The sequence below is a fragment of the Phyllobates terribilis genome, unplaced genomic scaffold, assembly GCF_046119375.1.
Source record: "Phyllobates terribilis strain yellow unplaced genomic scaffold, ASM4611937v1 Scaffold_3__8_contigs__length_932513732, whole genome shotgun sequence".
Lineage (NCBI taxonomy): Eukaryota > Metazoa > Chordata > Amphibia > Anura > Dendrobatidae > Phyllobates > Phyllobates terribilis.
In genome coordinates this window covers 351,454,551-351,478,211 of record NW_027362763.1, presented here as the reverse complement: position 1 = coordinate 351,478,211, position 23,661 = coordinate 351,454,551, and the positions used below count along the sequence as shown (strand labels likewise).

Below are 23,661 nucleotides of genomic sequence, written 5' to 3'. Positions count from 1 at the left end.
GATGGCATATACCAGCGATATTCCATCACTTTAAATATACTTTACTATGTATAAAGCACTTTAATATAATAATAATGTACCCTGAATAATCTATTAAGTAACCAGCCAGTAGTAATATTCAATGGTAACAGAAAGATTTGCAGATGATAATGGTATGCAGCAACCTTCCTCATTGTCCTTCATTTTGCATCACTACAAACTATGGATCACATATATGGTAAGTGAATGGAAATATAAAAGAAGAATCAAGACAAGACAGTGAAGAAAGTGTTAAAAGAACAATACTCTTTCTGACAGCTATGAGCCCGTTGCAGCTTCCATCTCAGCATCATATTCATGATTGCGAATCGTCCATCTCTAGATTGGCGTGAAATGAGTGGAAAATTAGGAGTAAACAACATTTTTAAGAAGGGACAGCGAGCCGTGATTTCCGAGAGCAGATCAGAGCGCTCCGTACTTGTGTCTCGGGGGAAGAGAGGCAGAGAGTGTGTTTATCTCATGCGTCTTCATCAAGGCAGAGGAATCACTGATGAGCTCAGGCAGCACGAGCAACTTTTCAGATTTTACTTCAGGGAGACTTTCCTGCTCATGCAAATTGAAGAGCATCAGGGGCCCAGTAAAAGGAGCTTGCAACAAGAGAAAGAGAGCTGGGAGAAGCAAAATGTCTGATCAAACCCAGAATTATACAGAACACCAGACTTGTTTCATCTCTTCAAGTATCAGACCCTCGCTGTCCCTTAGAGAATAGCAACATGTTCAAAAATTACATTCCGGGCAAGTTCTTGATACTAAGGAACAATGAGATTCTTACTAGTCCTTCAGGCCAGAAATTATACCGCTTGGCTTGAAAATAGAAGAAACTGCATATTGTAATTACAAAAGCTTGTGAAACTGCATTTAATTCTGGAATCAATAATAATGTTTACACGTAGGAAAATATTTCATGGACTTACCTGTTGAAATCCCAAACATGGCCACAATAGTCTCTACCAGACCAAGAATGTACAGAGCACTTCCACAGACATTAGCCAAAAAGAACATTATACCGATACTACCACCAAATTCAGGTCCCAGAGCCCTGCTGATCATGTCTGGGAGTGAATGTTAAGGGTAATGTATGCACAGAGACACAAACTAAACAGATGTACAATAACTTTCACAAATAGAACTTACCACCAGCTAAAAGATTACTGTAACACTAAAGGGGTTATCCGGGACTTTGGGGGCTAAGAACTTACTGGCAAGTCGTTGCTAATTACCTGCCTGTTCTGCCCTGCAATCTCTCCCAGGTCAGGCAGCAATTCTCTGACTTCATTTGACCTCATGCCTTTCCTCTTCCGGTCTGCTCTGTCGACGGGGTGTAACTGCCGACGTCATGCTGATTGACAGCTGGCTTCCTTCACTTTGACAGCTGACTCCTCCCTGCCTATCAGCATGACATCTGCAGTGACGCCCCATCGACAAAGCAGAGCGGGAGAGAAGGAACTACTCTGTTGATGTGACATCACTGGAAGCAGACGAATTGCATCCAGGTGCGGTTTGTGACCACTGTGAGATCGTTGCCGGCAAGAACAGGTTTTTTTTGGGGGATGGGATTTAAAATAGAGCCACAGATAAGCCCTTGAATTAATGTTTTGTTCAGTTATTCATTTCATGCGAAAGAAAATGCAATGACAGCATGGTGATTCAGTGGTTAGCACTGTTGCTTTGCTGTGCTGTGCTGGGGTTCTGGGTTCAAATCCCATCTGCAAGGAGTTTGTATGTTCTCCCCATGTTTGAGTGGGTTTCCTCCAGGTACTCCAGTTTCCTCCTACACTCCAAAGACATACTGATAGAGAATGTAGATTGTGAGCCCCAATGGGGACAGAGATGATGACTGTAAAGCGCTGTGGAATATGATGGTGCTATATAAGCAAAGCATAATAATGGCATCAAGACACATGAAAAAGGAGTAAAATCATAAAAAAAAGTCATCCACATACAGCAACAAGATCCCAAACACTACAATACAAAGAACAGGTGTAATGTAGTAGATTTATACCATTGATCCATTTATCATTTGCAATTCAATGGTTGACTTACAGAAGTCTAATTACCCAACGACAAATATTTCATAATATCAACTGACCCATAAAAATTGCTGCTAATCGTACCATTATAGCAAGTCACTTGTGGCACATTTTTAATTATTCAGCTTCACATGGTGGTTGCCTTAAACTGCTTCTATCATATGTGTACATCTACTACATCTTGGATTACCACAAATTAACCCATTTTGGGTCAGAGAAAGAAAAAATAAATTCCATTTAAAAACACTGAAATTGGGGATAGTTAGTTTTTTACTATTGTGAATAGGTCCAGTTGTGCAAAAGTATAATGGCTTCGGCCTGTAAGTCTTTAGTTGAAGAGCAATTCACTCTGTACAACTCTCCAAGAGGTAATAATCTTTCTCCTACACTCTAACTCACTGTAATAAGAAAAATTATATATTTGCGATGATTTCTGTATCAGTAAAAACAAAAGTCCCAGAAACAGAGATTGATGAAAAATTCTGTCTGTCTCTCCGTCTATCTATAGTGACATGTAAAAGTTTGGGCACCCATAGTCAAAATTACTGTTATTGTGAACAGTTAAGCAAGTTGAAGATGAAATGATCTCTAAAAGGCCTGAAGATGACATTTCCTTTGTATTTTAGGCAAAAAAATACATTTTTTTTATCTTTTACATTTTAAAAATTGAAAAAAGGAACATGGGCTGATGCAAAAGTTTGGGCACCCTGCATGGTTAGTATCTAATAACACCCCCTTTTGAAAGTATCACAACTTGTAAATGATTTTTGTAGCCAGACAAGTCTTTCAATTCTTGTTTGAGGGATTTTTATCCGTTCTTCCTTGGAAAATTCTTCCAGTTCTGTGAAATTCCTGGGGCGTCTTGCATGCACTCCTATTTTGAGGTCTAGCCACAGATTTTCAGTGATGTTCAGATCAGGGGACTGTGAGGGCCATTGTAAAAAACCTTCAGCTCACGCCTTTCAGTGGAGGGCATTCTGACCGGAATGAGACTACAAAGGCCCATAGACAGCCAGCTGTGAAGCACTGTGTTTATGGCACTTTTCTATCATAATAATCATGTTTTGGCAATTTCTGATACAGTAGATTTTTGACAGAATCAATGTAGAAAGATTCCTCATATCGATCGATATCAAGCCTTGTGTGTCCTTGACTCTGTTGCCAATTCACTGGCTGCCCTTTCTCGGACTATTTGATAATTACAAACCACTGCATACTATGAACAGCCTACGACATCTGCCATTTTCGAGACGTTTTGACCCCATTGTCTAGCCATCACAATTAGGACTGTGTCAAAGTCATACAGATACTTACGCTTGCCATTTTTTTCCTGCTTTCAAAACATCAACTTCCAAGAACTGATTGTTCACTTGTTGCTTAATATATCTCATCGATTGACACGGTCACCAGATAATCAATGTAATCCACTTTAACTGTCAGTGGTTATATTGTTATGGCTGAACAGTTATCAAGCTGGTGGTTTCTCTGCATGTGCATTAGTCGAAGATCTAGTTTCATGACCAGCCATGGTACCATTCTTAACTTTGGAGACTATTAGTCACCAAAGGAATCTTTATTTTTATTTCCTAAGCTATCTGCATAAATATGGAGAATAACCAATCATACAGAACACAAAGTAATTTGTATAATGCGCTTTATCATGGTTGGCAAATGCCATGGCACAAATGCCGGAGATCGCACACGAGAGATGAACGTGGTGCACGGAAATGTGACCCGTTCTTCATGAGGCTATTCTTTGTAGAATGGGAAGTTATGCAGCACTTGCACCACTGAGTAACTTCCAGAGTGCAACTTCACTGACAAATAGTTTCCTACCATCATCTACCAGACCACAACCGGAGTGGTTAACATTTTTTACCGTAAACCAAAGGCCGGTTCAGACAGCCTTATGAATAAAGCGGTTTAGTCATATCCCCAAATTGCATTAGTGACGGGCTCTGTGTGCAGCTCTGGGCGTTTGTCTGCACAGCACACCGTGCAGGAGCGGATTACATTTTCATGCACTGATCCGGTTCCTGCATACTGCAATTTTTTTTCACACAAGTATTGGAGGAACCACTTACTGATGCTGTAATGGTGATTTTGTGGTGATCAATTTCAATAGGTCGTGTGGCCGTCATTGGTATTAGAGTCTTATGGCAAGACCTTCATGTAACTTTTCTGTGTTTATATTTAGCCGATTGGCGTCAATTAGAAATATACAGTAATTTACCTCCATTTGTTGTCACTGTATAGTCCCAACCTTTTGCGCACTCAAAGTTTTCAGAAAAAAATGTGCACAATGATAAAAAAGCTCACCACCCTTTCACTGTATGGTAACAAATTTACTATTAATTGTTTTTCATGTCTTTGATGTGATCGCAATATGCACACTTCTGAGCTTTAAAAGGAGTCTGTCAGTAGGATCAACCCTCCTAAGCCATCTATATGGGCATTTAGGTCATAGGAAGCGGAATAAAATGATAATTTGATACAGTGTGTGTGATCCAATGTCTTGTTCCAGATATATCCATGGTTTTTTTGTATGTAAATGAGCTGTTCAGGGCTATAGGCCAGACACTGACCTGCATGAGAATCCACCTCCAGTGCTTATTATACATGAAATAGGGCGTTAGCAATGTGAGACAAGTAACTAACACAGAACAGAAGGACTGAATTTTGTCTCTTTACAAAACACATTAGCAGCTGCAGCTCTCACAGCTCTGCTGTATTGCAACACTATCGCAACACTGGCAGCCTGTGAGATGGAAGCTGCAGATGTGTCAGATATAATCACACACAGCTCTGCAGTTAGATTAGGGGAGCAGAGATCGGCCATTACACATCACACTGGTAACTCCCCCTTTCCTGTATAATAAGCTTTGGAGGTGGATTTTCATGCAGATCAGTGTCCGGCCCATAGTGTGGAACAGCTCATTTACATAGAAGAAAATGTGGATTTCTCTGGAATAAGACATCAGACCACAGATATCAAAGTATCATTTTATTCGGCTTCCCATGACCTCCGTGCCCATATAGGCGGCTTAGGAGGGTTGATCCTGCTGACAGATTCCCTTTAAAAACTTACGAAAGGCTATTGTCATAAGAACAAACTAAAATACCCTAGTCAAGTGTAAAATATCATGGCTATACCTTGCCATGCTGGCTTCAGCAGCACAATTATAATTTCATCTTCGGATTAAGCAGTGCGCACTATATGTATCTTAACCAGTTTATCCCCGAAGGTGGTTTGTACGTTAATGACCAGGCCAATTTTTACAATTCTGACCACTGTCACTTTATGAGGTAATAACTCTGGAACGCTTCAATGGATCCCCCTGATTTGGAGACTGTTTTTTCATGACATACTGTACATTATGACAGCGGTAAAATTTATTCGATATGACTTGCGTTACCTTGTGAAAAAAAAAAAATCGGAAATTTGGCTAAAAATTGTGAAAATTTTGCAATTTTCAAAATTTTAATTTTCATGCCCTTAAATCAGAGAGATATGTTACACAAAATAGTTAATAAAAATTCCCACATGTCTACTTTACATCAGCATAATTTTGGAACCAAATTTTTTTTTATTTTTTTTAGGAAGTTATAAGGGTTGATCAGCAATTTCTCATTTTTCCAACAAAATGTACAAAACCATTTTTTTTAGGGAGCAGATCACATTTGAAGTGACTTTGAGGGGTCTATATGACAAAGTACCCAAAAGTGACACCATTCTAAAAACTGCACCCCTCAAGGTGCTCAAAACCACATTCAAGAAGTTTATTAACCATTCAGGTGCTTCACAGGGATTTTTGGAATGTGGAAGAAAAAATTAACATTTAACTTTTTTCACAAAAATTTTACTTTAGACCCCAATTGTTTTATTTTCGCAGGGGTAACAGGAAAAAAATCGACCCCAAAATTTGTTGTGCAATTTCTCCCGAGGACACGGATACTCCATATGTGAGAAAAAACACTGTTTCGGCGCACGGCAGGGTTCGGAAGAGAAGGAGCGCCATTTGACTTTTTGAATGTAAAATTTGCTTGAATAATTAGCGGATGCCATGTCGCATTTGGAGAGCCCCTGATGCGCCTCAATAGTGGAAACCCCCCACAAGTGACCCCATTTTGGAAACTAGACCCCTCAATGATTTTATCAAGGGGTATAGTGACCATTTTGAACCCAGAGGTACGACACAGAATTTGATAACATTAGGTCATCATATTGATTAAGCTGTCATTAGTTTTGAGCGCAAATGCTCGCTACTTGAGTTTGCATCATCGGGTACTCGGGTATGCACAAAGTATCGCAGGTGCTCGAGTGACATGCTAGAGTCCCCGCCCCGCAGGTTTCACGGTTGTTAGACACCTAAAAAAAACATGCGGGGATTGCCCGTGCATGGCAGGCAATCCCCGCGTGGTTTTTTAGGCTGTATAACTGCAAAACATATGGGGCGGAGACTCGAGCACCCGCGATACTCAGTGCATACTTGAGCACCCGATACAAACTCAAGTAGCGAGCACTTGCACTCAACACTAGTTGCCATATCGTCATAATTTTTTTTTTTTCGGAACTTTTGAAAAAGCCCAACCCCAACACAGCCCCAATTCAACCCTAACCGTAACCCTAGCACAACCCTAACCCCAACACTAACCGCAACTCTAGCAGAACCCTAACACAACCCTAGCCCTAGCACAACCCTAACCCTACCGCTAACCATAAATCTAATCCTAGAGTTTATACTTTACGCCGTTCCTCGTGCGGGATAAGTGATTAGATGATTTATATCGGGTTTTTTATGATTGACAGCTGTCACACACTAAAAAAACTTTTTTTGCAAAGACTAGTTTTTGCATCGCTATATTTTGAGAGCTATAATTTTTCCATATTTCAGCCAACAGAGTCATGTAAGGGCTTGCTTTCTGCAGGACAAGTTGACGTTTTTCTTGGTACCATTTTCGGGCACATGACATTTTTTGATCACTTTCTATTCCGATTTTTGGGAGGCAGAATAAACAAAAACCAACAATTCGGGAATTTTTTGGGGGGTTATGTTATTTTTATGCTGTTCTGCGTGTGGTAAAATTGATAAAGCAGCGTTATTCTTTGGGTCAGTACGATTACAGCGGTATCACATTTATATATTTTATGTTTTTATGTTTTGGTGCTTTTACTCAAAAACCAAATGTTATAGAAAAATGTTTTTTTTTTTTGCATCGCTTTATTTTGAGAGCTTTAACTTTTTTACTTTTCGGCTGATGGAGCTGTATGGCGGCTTATTTTTTTGCGGGACAAGATGATGTTTTCAGCAGTACCATTTTTGTTTACATTTGTCTTTTTGATCGCGTTTTATTCCGTTTTTTGTTTGGCGGTATAATAAAGCATAGTTTTTTGCTTCGTTTTTTACAGTGTTCACTAAAGGTGCTAACTAGTGGGACAGTTTTGTAGGTCAGGTCATTACGGACGCAACAATACTAAATGTGTACTTTTATTGTTTTTTTCCATAATATTTATGGGTACAGTATATTTTACGGGGTTGCCTATACAAGGTAAGAAGGGCGCTCTTACCACTGCTTGCCCCGGAAATGCTGCAATCGACTTAGATCACAGCATTTCCAGGGTTAATGTGCCAAAAGCAGTGCGGGACCGCTCCTGGCACATAGTACCGGGAGTCATCTGTCTGAATCAACTGAAACCCGGCGGCGATCGTGCCTGCACAGCCTCTATGCGGGCGCGATTGCCAAGGCGTAATAATACGTACCTGGTCCATAAGGCCCAGGTACGTATTATTACTCCTGATGTCAGAAAGGGGTTAAAGGGTTATTCCGAAATCCAAAAGTAGATTTAAATTAATAAATATTAAATTACAAAAGTTTTTAAAGTCATGGTAAAATTCCCTACCATTCACTGTATACTGCAACTTAGGGTTCTGTTTATGTTACCCACTTCTTACGACGATTCGTTTGAGAATCCCAGTGTATGATGGGATACTCAACCGAATAGTTATCTGCCGGCTGAGCCTGCTGTTACTCCCTTTTCGGCCTTGAAATGAAGCGTCATTGGGGGGGGGGCTGAGACATCCTGACACTCCTCTTGCTTCGTTTTCCGCCCCGGAAACGAAGCATCATCAGTGACGCTCGCTTCAGGGGCTGGTCCCTGCTCTGTCTCTGAGTGTCTCCCTTGTGCATTGTCTCCCCCTGTGACCTGTGCAATGAGAGCGGCGTCTGGTTTTGTTGTCCAATTATATGAATAGTAATAAGCCGGCAGTAGAGTGGTATCACTATGCTCGACAGAGACCAGTGATGTCACCTGTGGGGCGGCGCTAGTTCTGCTGCACATTGGGTATAGTGACAGACAACAGACCGGACACTGCGCTCAGGACTAGCCCCTGAAATGAGAGTCACTGATGACTCTTCCTTTCAGGGCAGCAAACGAAGCAAGGGGAGTGTCGGGCAACCCCGATTACACTTTGTTTCAGGGCGGAAAAAGGAGTGACAGCAGTTTCAGCCAGCAGATGACGATTTGCTTGAGTATCCAATCATGCACTGGGATTCTCAAAAGAATCGTCATAGGAAGTGGAAGTTGCAGGACAGATTGAATGGTAGAGAATTTTACCATGACTTAAATTACAAAAGTTATTATTTTTTAAAGATTTATTAATTTAAATTTACTTCGGGTTTCGGACTAACCCTTTAATTAGGACATTACATTGTAAAGATCAGTGAGGAGATTGAGCTGAGGTTCCTTTTTTATTTGAATTCAGGATTATATTAATCTATTGTTCTAATGTTTAATTTAATAAACCAATATTACAAAAATGTAGCATTACGTAGTGATAATTAGAAAGCACCATGCAAAGGTGTGGATGTATCACTAACGCTGGCTCCGTTACTGCAATGCCTCGGAGAATGAGGATTATTCTGCACATAGTGGAAGGCAAACATGCAGCATGTCATTCCGTTTTTGAAGGATTGAAAGTCCTTAGATCATAATTACAGTGGAAATATGTGGCTGTGTGACAAATGGTAACACACAATAGGGAAATTAAGCAGATGAAAGAAGAGAAAATCGAAGAGATTTATATTAGAGATAATGAAAAAAAATATGAGATGGTTTACACGGATTGGCCAGAATGATTGGGAAGCACAAGTGTGGGCTGATTAGTAAAAATACATTTTAGAAGGAGTTCTGCAATCGTTTATTAATCATCCCTGCAGGTTAATGTAAGTCACACATGTAGGAATGAAAGTGAAGAGAAAAGAAATATTACACACATCTCATCAAAAGCAAAATCCAAGCACTATAGCTTCAAAAATATCATTCCAAAAATACTGGACTAAAAGAGCAAAACTTAAACTTAGTTGGTCACAGCCTAAAAAATATTGGTTTCAGCCAAGTGACTACATTCACTGAATGGTTACTTTTTAAGAAAAACCTGCCCATTTAATACTGGAGCATCAGTCTCAGTGTGAATCCACAATGGGGTAATCCTAGCAACTTCAAGAGAGATATGGTCATCGGTGCTGGACTAGCTAGGGGCAGCATTTCGAAAACTGTCAAGTCTTGTGGAGTTTCCTCATGCAATGGTGCCAAGACTATGTAGAGAATGGTCTGATGGGGGGAAACATTCAGCAAAAGGTTATCCTGTAGATGAAAACAACTCATTGACAAAGAGGTCAAAGCAAGATGTCAAGAATCAATGTGCCGAACAGATGCTGCACAGTCAGACAGATTGCAGACGAATACAATGTTGGTGCTCCAGTTAATGTGTCCGTACAAAACAACTCAACGTTCTTAAGCAGCTCAACTGCCATTGCTGTCTATGGCAAACAAAAAGACAAGACTCCAGTGGGAAGAAAGAATGCAATAATTGCATCAATGTGTCAGAGAGAAGGGAGGGGGCGCACTACTAAGATAAAATTGGTACTATAGGGTGCAACATCATGTGGAGAGAGGGAACCAAATAAGAGACAAAGAAAAGCACCGCATAAGGATGTGCACACCTGGTATAACAGTAAGTAATACAAAAAGTTTATTGAGCACAAGGACAATGGAGTTAAAAACACTTAAAAAACCAACTAAGGCTGTGTGCCCACAATGCGTTTTTTTAAGTGTTTCCGCAGCGGCAATTCTGCTGCAGAAACGCTTAAAAAACGCTTGGTAGAAGGCCTGCCATGTTCCCCAATGATAATCCACATGTGCTGTGCACATGCTGCGGAAATTTCCGCTGCGGATTATCATTGCGGAAAAAAACGCAGCACTACCAATTATTTTGCGGAAGCGCTGCGTTTTCGCCGCCATTGACTTGCATTGGAACACATGGAATCCGCATCACTGCATCTGTTCATGCAGAATCCAAACGTTTCAAAGTGCGGATTGTACTCGGGTCTGGAGGAGAGGAGACTCTCCTCCGGACCCGGGTACCATAGAACCTGTAAAAAAAAGAATAAAATAAAAAATAAATATTAGATTTACCTTCTGATGGCCCTCGGTCTCCTTGTCTTCGCTTGCCGGCAGCTCGCAGTGGACTGAAGGACCTGCGCTGACGTCATAGTCATCTGACGACAGGTCCTTCAGTGTACCGCGAGCTGCCGGCAAGCCAGGACGGAGCGAAGCAAGACTGCGGGGGCCATCAGAAGGTAAGTATAGATTTATTTTTTTATTTTTTAACATTCTTTCGGTCACACTATATAAATCCATGCTGTTTGCATGGATTTATATAGTGTGACCAAGTTGACAAGCACTTTCCAAGTGATGCTAAAATCGCCTGGAAAGCTCTTGACAACCCACATGCGGAAATGCATGTGAAGAACGCTTCACTTCTGCTTGTCCCTGGCAGGAAAAACGCATGTACAATCCGCATGCGTTTTTTCTGCCAGGGAGATGCAGAAACGCTCAGGAAAAAATCCGAAGCATTTCTGCATTGTGGGCACATAGCCAAATAGTATACTACATCCCTGAGTAATGAAATATAAATATATCAATGTCAGCAGTAATGTCTACATGTGGGACCGAGACACTCAGAAAAAAAATGTACAGTGAAGGAAATAATTATTTGATCCCTTGCTGTTTTTGTAAGTTTTACCCACTGACAAAGACATGAACAGTCTATAATTTTAAGGGTAGGTTAATTTTAACATTGAGAGATAGAATATCAAAAAAAAAAAAAAATCAAGAAAATCACATTGTATAAATTAGATACATTTATTTGCATTTTGCAGTGAGAAATAAGTATTTGAACCCAGGACCCCAGCACGGCAAGGCTACAGTGCTAACTACTGAGCCACCGTGCTGAACCACAATAGTAATTTCACAAGCAATAGTTTATGGGCTTGTTCATATACGTCCATGATTTTTTGCAGACAGAGGGGTCGGTGCAAATTCGTGGAGAGATGTCCGATCTTTATCTGACTGTTGGATCAAACATGGCAATGAAAGTCTATGTATCCTTGAAATAAATCAGACAAAGTTTGTATGCTATGCAAGTGTTGCCTGTTTCTCACAGACTGATAGAAGTGGAGAAACTTTTTTGTTCTCGTCAGTGACACTTCACGACACCCTTGACCAAAATCACTGATGAAATTGGGTTTGTTTTTCTCGTAAATGAGTAAATTAACGTATGAATGAACATGACTGCAAGTTATTCTTGCTTTTCTAGCCTTCAGATACCTAGAATCTTAATCCAATGAAGAGGTGGGCAGAACTGGCTGTTCATTCCATGGAAGTACTTCATTCTATGGCCTCATTCAGACGTCAGTTTTTTTAAAGTACAAGAAAAAAGTTTCTTCATCAGAGTTTTGGCCTCATTCACACGTTTGGGTTTAAACACATATACGTGAAAAATGGTGCCGGTGTCATCAGTGATTTGGATCAGTGTGTCATTAGTGTTTAGTCCGTGAGTCCGTTTTTACCCTCAGTGTGTCAGTTTTTCACAGATGGATAAATAAATTACAAAGCTTGTCCTATACTTTGCAATGTTAACTACAGACAGTAAACGGACGGCCATCCATGTGACAGTCCATCCATGTGCTGAATGTGTTTTAGACGGACCTGTAGACTTTTATTGATACTTTTCATCCGTGATACCGGAAAAAAGCAGACATGCCTCTGCGAGTTTTGCACGGACACATGGTCTGCGAAAACATGAACATGTCAATACACCATAGACTATAAAATGGTATAAGTTGTATCCATGAAAAAAATGGATACAATACGTACATGCAACACGGACATCTGAATGAGGCCCTACGGCCTTCCAGCCTCATTTAGACTCTGCATCTGCTTGTTTTATCTGTACCAAACTGATTACATACCCTTGATACATAACTGTTTTCCTTCATCTTCAAAGACTGATAAATCACATTTATATGTTAAACATTCTTTGTACACATTTTGTTTCTTTCTTTCACATTTTTCATATCATACATACATATTGAAAGTCATTTTGCACTTTGTCAGACCACTGGTGACCGCTCTACACACCACAGCTTTCCCATAATGTTCACATCGAGTAATGTGTTTGAATGTGATGTGGTCTTCTGAAGGGTTGTACTTCCGTTCTTACAGTATGACTTACAAGTATAAGGTCTGTGGTTACTGTCGTAACATTTTCTGATTTTTAAAATATAGCAGGGGCACTAAAATGGCAGACTGAGCAGCCCAGGTGGGAGCTGTAACAAGCAGCAGTGTACCCCCTGGCAGAAGCCAATCTATGCCATTTACACCCAGCCAGGCATCATTGTAGCCTGCTGGACCTTGGGTTCATTACACCAGTTAAGGTCCCAGCCGCTTTAGTAACTTATCCACGGGGCTCTCTATTCACCTGATGGAGGCCAAAATATTGTATATCTTTTTTTTCTACAATACCAAAAAGGTATGATTGACTTTACTAAGCAGAGGCATCCCCCAACAACGACATTCTAGAATGGAAATCTACAGCTGGCAGATGCCACTTCATGCCTGTACAGTCAAAGAGGTCAGGAAATTCCATGAAAAGTATATGTTGAACAATATTCCAAAAGTACATGCATGGTGTCTCTACTGTGACTTAAACAGACCCTTAAAGAGGTTGTCCAGGTTTGGCACAAAAGTCTGCAGCCACTCTGATACCAGCGGCAGTACCAACGGTGTGCCCGGACAGTCATGTGACTCCAAGCATGCGATACACATACTCCCGGACACATTCTGACTAAACATGCGTGCCCTCGCTTATTCTCTGGTATTGAGAGAGTGTCGCGCAGTCTAGTCGGAATGTGGCCGGGAGTATCCATACCTCATGCTTGCAATCACATGACCGCCTGCTCCTGGCACCAGAGAATACTGATAGCGCGTGCTATGCGTGATGTGAGTTCACAGAGTGACTGAAGACTTTCAAACCTGGACAACCCCTTTAAGATAAGCATTGCCCTCCCATACAAACCACAATCTGGCCCAGGTGTTGGTGTGGAGTTCAGACCTTTATCTGGTGGACCATTAGTAAAAGCAGTTAAGCTCCCTGGTAATAAAATGTTTAGGAGGCTGCTAGGACTAGATGTGCACAGAAATTAGAAGTCTCCATTCATTATTAGCCTCATGGTCATTAGTGCAAAGCAGAATTATCAGCCCGAATCTCAAGACCCTTCCCTATTCTTTTGGTCACAAAAGTCACGGAGTGAGTATGGTAAAGTCCCCCGCTGTGACAGTTTCTAAGTGAAGCAGTATGTAGCGCGGATCCCTTCCCAGTGGTCTCTGGTCACTTTTCCTAATAGCTTTTCTAATTACTCATACATACTGATGTAATACATTACAAATGCGTGAGCTGCACACTTTAAAGCATTAGATAATTGTATCAAGTACAGTTCCTCTCTAGAAAAATGACAGGCTAAAATCCCTTTGCTGTGCTTCATTGTGCAGAGCGTGGTGTAGATTTAACGCTGCGGGTCTCCTTTGTTCCCTTCTCTCTGGGGTGCGTCTTAAAAGGTAGAATAGAAAATGAGCGTCGTGGAAATAAATCCTCTGCACATTTCTGCACTCTGAATGTGATATGAAGGACCCCATTGTCTCAGTATGCATTTTTATCAACTATATACCATTAAAGAAAATAATACATTTAGATGTAAAAAGTAAAAGAAAAAAAAAAAAAAAAAGTCCAGTTTAGCCCATTTATGGCTAGCGCCACGTGGTTTTAAGAAGTAATGGTCTACAATCAGCTATAGTTTTGTGCAGCATAGTCTGAAATCAGATAATACATGCCATCTGAATAGCTGGAATTACCGTCCCTGTAATTCTAAAGCCATTTCTAAATGTTTTCAACTCCAATAACTTTGGAGAAATTTGTGCACCGTGTACCTGCTGGCGGCTTCGCGGAAAGTGAATACACTTTATTAGTATGATGGAAATCCAGGCAAGATGCACTCCTAATAGAGACGTCCAGGTTACCTCATCCGTGACAAATTATTACGGAAGGTACAAATGTCAGATGCCTGACCTCTGCTGAAATACAGGAGGGACCTGGTATGGTACAAGAAGCACGCTGCTAACACAAGGCAGGCCCACGTAACAAGTCGGATAATGGAGCTGGAAGCAGATCACAAACATCTGGATGACTGATGGGCTTATTAAAGTGAAAGGGCATAAAAGCATAAAAAAGGAAATAAAAATATGTTATAAAACAATTCTATCACTAATATGTCTTCTGATGCTGATGAAAACAATGACTCAAATTTTCAGGACATTGTTTTTTGGGTTTTTTTTTTTGGTTACTTTCATTGCTGCCTCCTAGACTGCTTCCATCGGTGCACACAAAGCCTTCCAAGGGCTGACTTATGCAGGAAGACGTTTTTCATGTTTTTCAATTGTACCATTTTGGGGTACAAATCAGGTATTGTTTATTTTTAAAGTTTTTTTTTTAGGTGAGAGAGGGGATAAATCTGCATACCTATTCTATGGATTTTTATGATAACCAGATGTGTTTATTGTTTATATCTTGGTACTTTAGCAAGGTAAATGCATGTTTTAGAAAAATAAATCAGTTTTTGGTTTCCATTCAGAAACCCCTGACTTATTTTTCCATCAATATATGCATCCACAGTCCATAATAGTTGTTAAAAAAAAAAAAAAAAGAGTCAAAAGATTGATCATTATGTATAAAAAAAAATCTTGTTCAACCAGAGTAAAAGCATAAAAATTATTATTACTCCACTTAACATTTTAGGGCGCAGTCAGACGGCCATATAAATCGGACTGAGATCGGAACGCAGTGCACAGACTGGCCGGCGACTCTCCCGACCTGAGTATGACAATATTCATGTATTTCTATGCAGATGTCACCCTCGGGTCGGGAAAGCCGCCAGCCAGTCCGTGGACTGCGTTCCGATCTCAGTCCGATTTATACAGCTGTCTGACTGCGCACTTAGGCTGCGTGCCCACTATGCGTTTTTCAAGCGTTTTTGCCGCGGAATTTCCGCAGCGATAACGCTTCAAAAACGCTTGGTAATACGTGCCCCATGGTCCCCACTGATAATCCGCATGTGCTGTGCACATGCTGCGTAAATTTCCGCTGCAGATTATCATTGCGGAAAAATACGCAGCATGTCCATTAATTTTGCTGACACGTAGAGTAATTGCCGCCATTGACTTGCATTGGACCGCGTGACATCCGCATCACTGCATCTGTACATGCGGATATCACACGGTTCAATGTGCGGATGGTACCCAGGTCTGGAGGAGAGGAGACTCTCATCCAGACCTGGGTACCATAGAACCTGTTAAAAAAAGAATTTAAAATAAAAAATAAAGATTATACATGCCTTCCGATGTCCTCCCAGTGTTTTCTCCGCTCCATCTGGTCTACTGTATGGGTCGCGGTGTTGTGAAGGACCTGCCATGATGTCATTGAGTCATGTGACCTGTCACATGACTCAATGACGTCACAGCAGGTCCTTCACACCACCGCGAGCTGCCCAAGACACCGGACGCAGCGGAGAAAACACAGGGAGGACATCGGAAGGTAAGTATAATCTTTATTTTTTACCATTCTTATTCTTTTTTTTTTAACTAACTTGGTCACACTACTATAAATCCATGCCGGTTGCATGGATTTACATAGTGTGACCAAGTTGTCAAGCACTTTTCCAAGTGATGCTAAAATCGCTTGGAAAAGCGCTTGATAACCCGCATGCAGAAATGCATGAAAATACGTTTGACAAACGCTTCTACTTGGCGGGAAAAACGCATGTAAAAACCGCATGTGTTTTTCCTGCCAGGGAGAAGCGGAAAAAATATGCAGCATTTCTGCATCGTGGGCACTTAGCCTTATTATGGAAATGGAAATCGTGTGATGCTTTGATGATATGTACCTACAGTATGCAAGTATCTGGCATGACTATACCTGTCTACATACAGAGAACAACATTCGATTGAGCAATGACATGGTCAAATGCAGGGATGTGGAGTCGGTAAGCCAAACGTTCGACTCAGACTCCTCAATTTCCATGACACCGACTCCACGACTCGGACTCCAACTCCCTCGTACATGGCTCATGTTTAAGTGATAAATTTATGGTAGGACACATTTTTCTCAGCTAAAAGTCTAGACCCTGAGATCAGGAATAGGACAGACATTTATAGGACATTTCATAACTTTGCCAAATTCTTCTGAAAAATATTTCTCACAAACTGCATTGAACTACTGTACCCAATTTATTATACACTGCTCAAAAAAATAAAGGGAACACTCAAACAATACATCCTAGATCTGAATGAATGAAATATTCTCATTGAATACTTTGTTCTGTACAGAGTTGAATGTGCTGACAACAAAATCACACAAAAATCATCAATGGAAATCAAATTTATTAACCAATGGAGGCCTGGATTTGGAGTCACCCCCAAAATTAAAGTGGAAAAACACACTACAGGCTGATCCAACTTTGATGTAATGTCCTTAAAATAAGTCAAAATGAGGCTCAGTATTGTGTGTGGCCTCCACATGCCTGTATGACCTCCCTACAACGCCTGGGCATGCTCCTGATGAGGTTGCGGATGGTCTCCTGTGGGATCTCCTCCCAAACCTGGACTAAAGCATCCGCCAACTCCTGGACAGTCTGTGGTGCAACGTAACGTTGGTGGATGGAGCGAGACATGATGTCCCAGATGTGATTAATCAGATTCAGGTCTGGGGAACGGGCGGGCCAGTCCATAGCTTCAATGCCTTCATCTTGCAGGAACTGCTGACACACTCCAGCCACATGAGGTCTGGCATTGTCCTGCATTAGGAGGAACCTAGGACCAACTGCACCAGCATATGGTCTCACAAGGGGTCTGAGGATCTCATCTCGGTACCTAATGGCAGTCAGGCTACCTCTGGCGAGCACATGGAGGGCTGTGCGGCCCTCCAAAGAAATGCCACCCCACACCATTACTGACCCACTGCCAAACCGGTCATGCTGAAGGATGTTGCAGGCAACAGATCGCTCTCCACAGCATCTCCAGACTCTGTCACGTCTGTCACATGTGCTCAGTGTGAACCTGCTTTCATCTGTGAAGAGCACAGGGTGCCAGTGGCGACTTTACCAATCCTGGTGTTCTGTGGCACATGCCAAGAGTCCTGCACGGTGATGGGCTGTGAGCACAACCCCCATCTGTGGACTTCGGGCCCTCATACCACCCTAATGGAGTCGGTTTCTAACCGTTTGTGCAGACACATGCACATTTGTGGCCTGCTGGAGGTCATTTTGCAGGGCTCTGGCAGTGCTCCTCCTGTTCGTCCTTGCACAAAGGCGGAGGTAGCGGTCCTGCTGCTGGGTTGTTGCCCTCCTACGGCCCCCTCCACGTCTCCTGGTGTACTGGCCTGTCTCCTGGTAGCGCCTCCAGCCTCTGGATACTTTGCTGACCGACACAGCAAACCTTCTTGCCAGAGTTCGCATTGATGTGCCATCCTGGATGAGCTGCACTACCTGAGCAACTTCTGTGGGTTGTAGAGTCTGTCTCATGCTACCATGAGTGTGAAAGCACAACCAACATTCAAAAGGGACCAAAACATCAGCCAGAAAGCATTGGTATTGAGATGTGGTCTGTGATCCCCACCGGCAGAACCACTCCTTTATTGAGGGTGTCTTGATAATTGCCAATAATTTCCATCTATTGTCTATTCCATTTGCACAACAGCATGTGAAATTGATTGTCAATCAGTGTTGCTTCCTATCTGAACAGTTTGATTTCACAGAAGTTTGATTTACTTGGAGTTATATTCTGTTGTTTATGTGTTCCCTTTACTTTTTTTGAGCAGTGTATATTTTAGGAGTCAAAGTCAGTCCATTTTATACCGACTCCAACGCCCTGGTTGAATGTGAATTAAGGTTACATGTAAATGCTTGTCTGGCATACAGTATAGATCACTTATTACAATTACATTGTCAAACGCTTATACAATTATCTACTCCTCTAAACTGACCTTTAGTATTCCAGAGCATTATTTATTATCATCAGTACTAGCAATCTAGTAACCGATTTTCACCCTGTTCCGACACTGCAAATTGCTAACAGAGGGTGTCTCATTCCTGTCATACTCCTTGGATGCCACAGTGGCCACTGGCCATATCACATCGGCGGTTGAATGGCCGGGAACCACTTTGGATATGACTGGAACCACTTTCTCCATGACACTATCCTATCGCAATAATAAACTATTTTCATACAGCACTTCATAGTGAATCTATAACAATAATCTTTCAAGAAAACTTTTGGATTTCCCCAGAGATAAAGCAAATTTCCAATGGATCTAAACTATCATTTTCTTACCAGAGTCACACAGATTATTGGTAGAAACATTTGTTATTACTTGTATAAGCCAAATTATATGGCCAGCTTTATCCTGTGCTGCTATTTTATCTGAACCATCTAGAAAGAGAACATGACAAAATGACAAGGCAAACGAGGGATTAAAATGATCACCAAATGTCTACAGCTCAGAAAACTGTTGCCGATATCATTCACAAATATGGCAATATATTCAGGAGGTTCCAGAGACTGAAGATTTCTGAGATTTCTAAATAGTGAACAGAGGGGCACAGGTTTTCTAATAGCAGGGAACAAAAGATTACATTTAACCACACAGCAAATTGGTACCTACTTGAAGTGGAAAATGTAGGGCTGTCAAGAATCACAGGCAGTAAATATTAACTAGTTTTATCTCTGCTGTTCTTGTTGTTCCAGGGTGGGTGGGGGGAATCCGATGTGAACTATATTGGGCACCAGTAGACTCTGCCAGCTACTCGTCCACAAGGACATTGGTCTTGTTAGATTCATGGACCAATCATTTGAATAAAAAGTGTTGAGGGTGTTCAGCATATTATTCACCCTTCACAAATGTAACATGCACACATTAGTGGAGATGAAGGGGTTCTATGAGCTAATGGAAAAATTGTAGATGGGGAATTGTTTTTCATCTAGAGAAGGTTGATGGGAGACATATGACGAGACCTGTCCATCAGCAGCCATTTTGAGGACAAGAAAGCTGTGCTCTCTATGAGGAAGGAGAACCTGTAATTAGTGCTGCAAAATCATATCCCCAACACATCTGTTGAAATAAAAATAAATCCCTTTAAATGCATGTTGCATTTTAAAATCAAGATCTCAACCCTATTATTGTCCCCCTTGACGAAGCAAAAGCGAAACGTACATAGAGATGCAGAGAGCCAGGTGGGTAGGTACTTTATATTTATCGATATATGCAGCTGCCACTTTGTTTTTTTAGTACTATTCTGGTTATATTGGTTACATATTCTATGTCTTATGTACTGGCCAATGTTTGAGCCACTATATCGGATCACTGTAGCACCTTTAACATTTCTAGATTACGTGTTTCTTGTAATCTGACCTCCTGGCTCTCTATTCTTTGCCCTTGAGCTTTTCCCAACTTTATATGTTTATACAACTTCTTAATTATAATAAAATTACTATTTATTATGATGTAGTATAAGGTATCTGTCCTTTGGTATACACCTATTACTACTGAACAACTACTACTATCTGACACTAAGCCGCTTCCGAGAGATCAGTCCTGTGCCGTGGTCTGCTGGAGGTGTCATGCCCCTGGCCATATAGTCGCCCGGTGTTCCAGGTCTTCGGAGCCCATGGACTGCAGCATAGGCTGGTGCTGCTCCTACTTTGCCTACCGTGCCTGCAGCGCTGTTCCTCAATCTAGCAAGGGCCCTCAGCGTGCCAGGTATCTGGAAACAGTGACTGGACTTCTGGACTCCAGGAGTTTGGTGACCCTGGCAAGGGCTACACTTCTGCATTTGCTTGTCCCTGGAAAAGTGGTGGGCGTAAGGTGTATCCATGGGACTGTTTTCAAACCCTATCTGCTAATCTCCATCAGGGAAGTTCCCCAAGCTTACACAGGCTTATCCCCATTTGAACTACTGTACGGGAAGAGTCTTGGGAAACTGAGACCACACCCTACAGTCGCTTGATAGAGCATGTAGCCCAGATATAGGAGAGGATTTTCAACATGATGCCCATTGTGAATAAGCACCTCCTCAAGGCATGAGGCACAGTCGAGGGTATATAATCGGTCGGCCAGAGTGAGACCGTTCAATCAAGGGTACTGGGTACTTGTGCTGGTGCCCACGGTGGAGAGCAAATTCCTGGCCAAGTGGCAGGGCCCCTATGAAGTGGTGGAAAAGGTTGGTGAGGCCAATTACAAAGTTCACCAGCCAGAGAAAAGGAAGCCCTACCAGGTTTTTCATGTCAACCAGATCAAATCTTGTCAAGACAGGGAATCCATAGAAGCTTCTTGTTTGGTGACCAAGTCTAAGGCCAAAGTGGAAGATGTCAAGGTGGCAGAAACCTTGTCCTGCTCCCAGAAGCAGCAGTGTCAGGAGTTGTTGTGTCGAAATAGAGACGTTCTCAGAATTACCAGGTCTCGCTCAGGTCATAAAAACAGGAGGTTCTCACGGAGATTCAGGTTCGAGTCAACTTGTTTCCTTATAGGATTCCAGAAGCCCACGCAGAGGTGATCTCGAAAGAGGTGAAGCAGATGGCTCAACCTAGGGGTTAATGAAGAATTCAAGAGAAGATGGTCTAGTCCCATAGTGTTGGTGCCAAAACCAGATGGAGAATGGAAGTTCTGTAATGATTACAGAAAGCTTAATGAAGTCTCAAAGTTTGACACCTACCCAATGCCCTGTGTAGATTAGCTCATCGATAGTGATATACCATTCCGGGCATAACCTATCCTGGACCTTAAACAGAGGCTACTGGCAGATTTCACTTTCCAAGGAGGCCAAGATGAAGACAGCCTTCTCGACACCAGACGGATCATCAGAATGCCATTTGGACTGCAGGGAGCTTCGGTCACCTTCCAGAGAGCCATGGATCGGATATTAGTAGGAACTACAAGTTAGCCCTCGTAGCAGCAAGTGCTGGACTTTTCAAACAAGTATATCTCCAAAGCTTTGCGCCGGATGTCAGGCTGGGTGCAGTCTTGTCACAGGAGGTTAATGGAGAGGAGAAACCGGTGATGCACCCAAGTCGAAAGCTGTCCACATGCGAAAAGAACTACTACATAGTGGAAAAGGAATGTTTAGCCATCAAGTGAGCATTGGACGACTTTAAATACAACTTACTGGGAAGGAACTTTAGATTACTGTCTGGCCATAACCCGCTGAAGTGGATGCGGGAGAAGAAGGGGAAAAATGCCCAGGTGACATCGTGGGTCCTACCTTTATAGGAGTTTAGATATCAAGTCAAGCATAGGCCCGGGAAACAGCACGGGAATGCAGATGCACTCTCACGTGTACATTGCATGTTGGCAGAAGGTACCCAGCCCCTCAGCTTTGGGCAGGAGGGAGGGGGAATGTAAGGTTGCATCCAGACAAGTCCTAGAGGGGAGGTATGTGTCACCAAGGTGGCTAGCCGCGGTGATGTAGGACCCAGAGGCAAAGGCTCCGGCACAGATAGTGCTAAGAGGTTTTTAATAGGCCCAGATTTTGGGTCCGAGTTTTAGAAATGACTGGGAGAGCCAAGCAGAATTGGTCATTCTCATTCTCCTATCCAGGCTTTGCAGCCCATTTAAAAGGCAACCTCAGTTATTGTCTGGGAGTAGAGGTGGAAACACCTCTGTTGCCTTAGTCAGCTACAGCTAGGGCTGACTAAGCGTGGAGATTAGTGTAAACGGAAGGAGCCCGTACATCTGAGACTTTTACTTTATTTTAAACTGTTTTGTAGGTGAAAAGCCATTGGCTTTCATTTGAAGATTTATAAAGTTTAATAAATCATCTTATTTAACTAAGAATTTTGCTTCCTGTGCCTACCTCAACTGCTGCCAAAGAGTGGAATTCCTACAGCTGCAACAATGATTTTTGTCTACCACATGACTGCTGCAGTGAATCAGCCCTGCAATATACAGTAGTGACCGGGATTGGGCAAGTGATTGGTTGCAGGGGCCACGTGGGTAGTTGGGAAATCATAGGTTCATTCAAGTAAACAGACTGGTAGTTTCACTACAGTGGCAGAGAATATAACAGTACAGAGATTATTTTAATATTTTATACCATTCCCTCCTTTGACTAAATTATTTCAGGATCTCAAAAAAACTGTTTAATAAGCCTTAATAACTGAAATCAAAATATCTCTTTTAGCAGACCCGTGTGGCGCTAGAAAATCAAAGGTCCAGTCGGTCCCTCACCCAGACACCCATAGAAAGCCATGTCCTCACTTGCTCAGCATCAAATTACTGATGTGTGCTCGTGGTAGGGTATAAAAAGCCAATTATTTTCAATAGCAAGCTTAAACCGGCAGTCCACACAGACATTTAATCTTATATACACCATTTCTTTGAAAGCACTGCATGACTCATTGCACTAAGCCATACTTGTAACCCTGTTGAGCGCCATAATAAGAGAACATTCTTTAAAGCAGGGCAATGATCAGTACATTGAATTTTAGTTTTTCCATTGGTTTTGGAGTAGGCATAAATCTCATTAACAACATATTACTTATTATATTATTATATATTAAGGTGCGTGAAGTAGACAGAACACAAACCCGGACACTGCATGACGAATGCTACTAACGTAGCTCACAGAGTTTTTCCAAGTGAAAGAGCATCACTCGTTTTATAGAATTCAGCAGTACGGAGGACTTTATTAAAGAACATCAATTCTTTATTTTCCATGAACTTAAAAGTAAGGTTGCTGTTTACATATCTTCTTGTGAAGATCTGAGCCCTGTGACCCCCACCAGGTTCTAGAGCAGAAGGCAGACTATGCACCTCCAGGTAATTTCCTTTCTAAACTTCCCAAATTCCATTTGCTTCAATGTGACTGCATGAATATGAACATTACAGGCCAACTGCAGTGAATATGAATGTGGAGACCTCCTAATCAAAGAGCAATAGAGTATGGAACTTGTGAGAGAGTGGCAGCCCCTTTCTTTGTAGATGCTGGTTTTAATAAGTCAGAAACAGAAGTTTCTATCATTGGGGAGGTCTGGTGACAGTGCCCTCCATTACTTTGACAAGTCATATTTTTACACAGAACTCCATGTAATTCCTAACATATTCCAGGCTGGAAATGGAAAGCTTGGAAAACGTTTCCTTCTGATAAACAT

The 23,661-nt window shown here is 41.8% G+C and overlaps 1 protein-coding gene across 1 annotated transcript in view; it reads right to left on the bottom strand.

The window, feature by feature from the left end:
* The window catches only part of LOC141259365 (solute carrier family 12 member 9-like), a 304,002-nt gene that overhangs the window by 211,216 nt on the left and 69,125 nt on the right, over positions 1 to 23,661 (bottom strand). Inside the window, exon 3 of the mRNA XM_073675250.1 lies at positions 954 to 1,091. Coding sequence (XP_073531351.1) covers positions 954 to 1,091 — 138 coding nt within the window. The remainder of the gene's footprint in view (positions 1 to 953; positions 1,092 to 23,661) is intronic.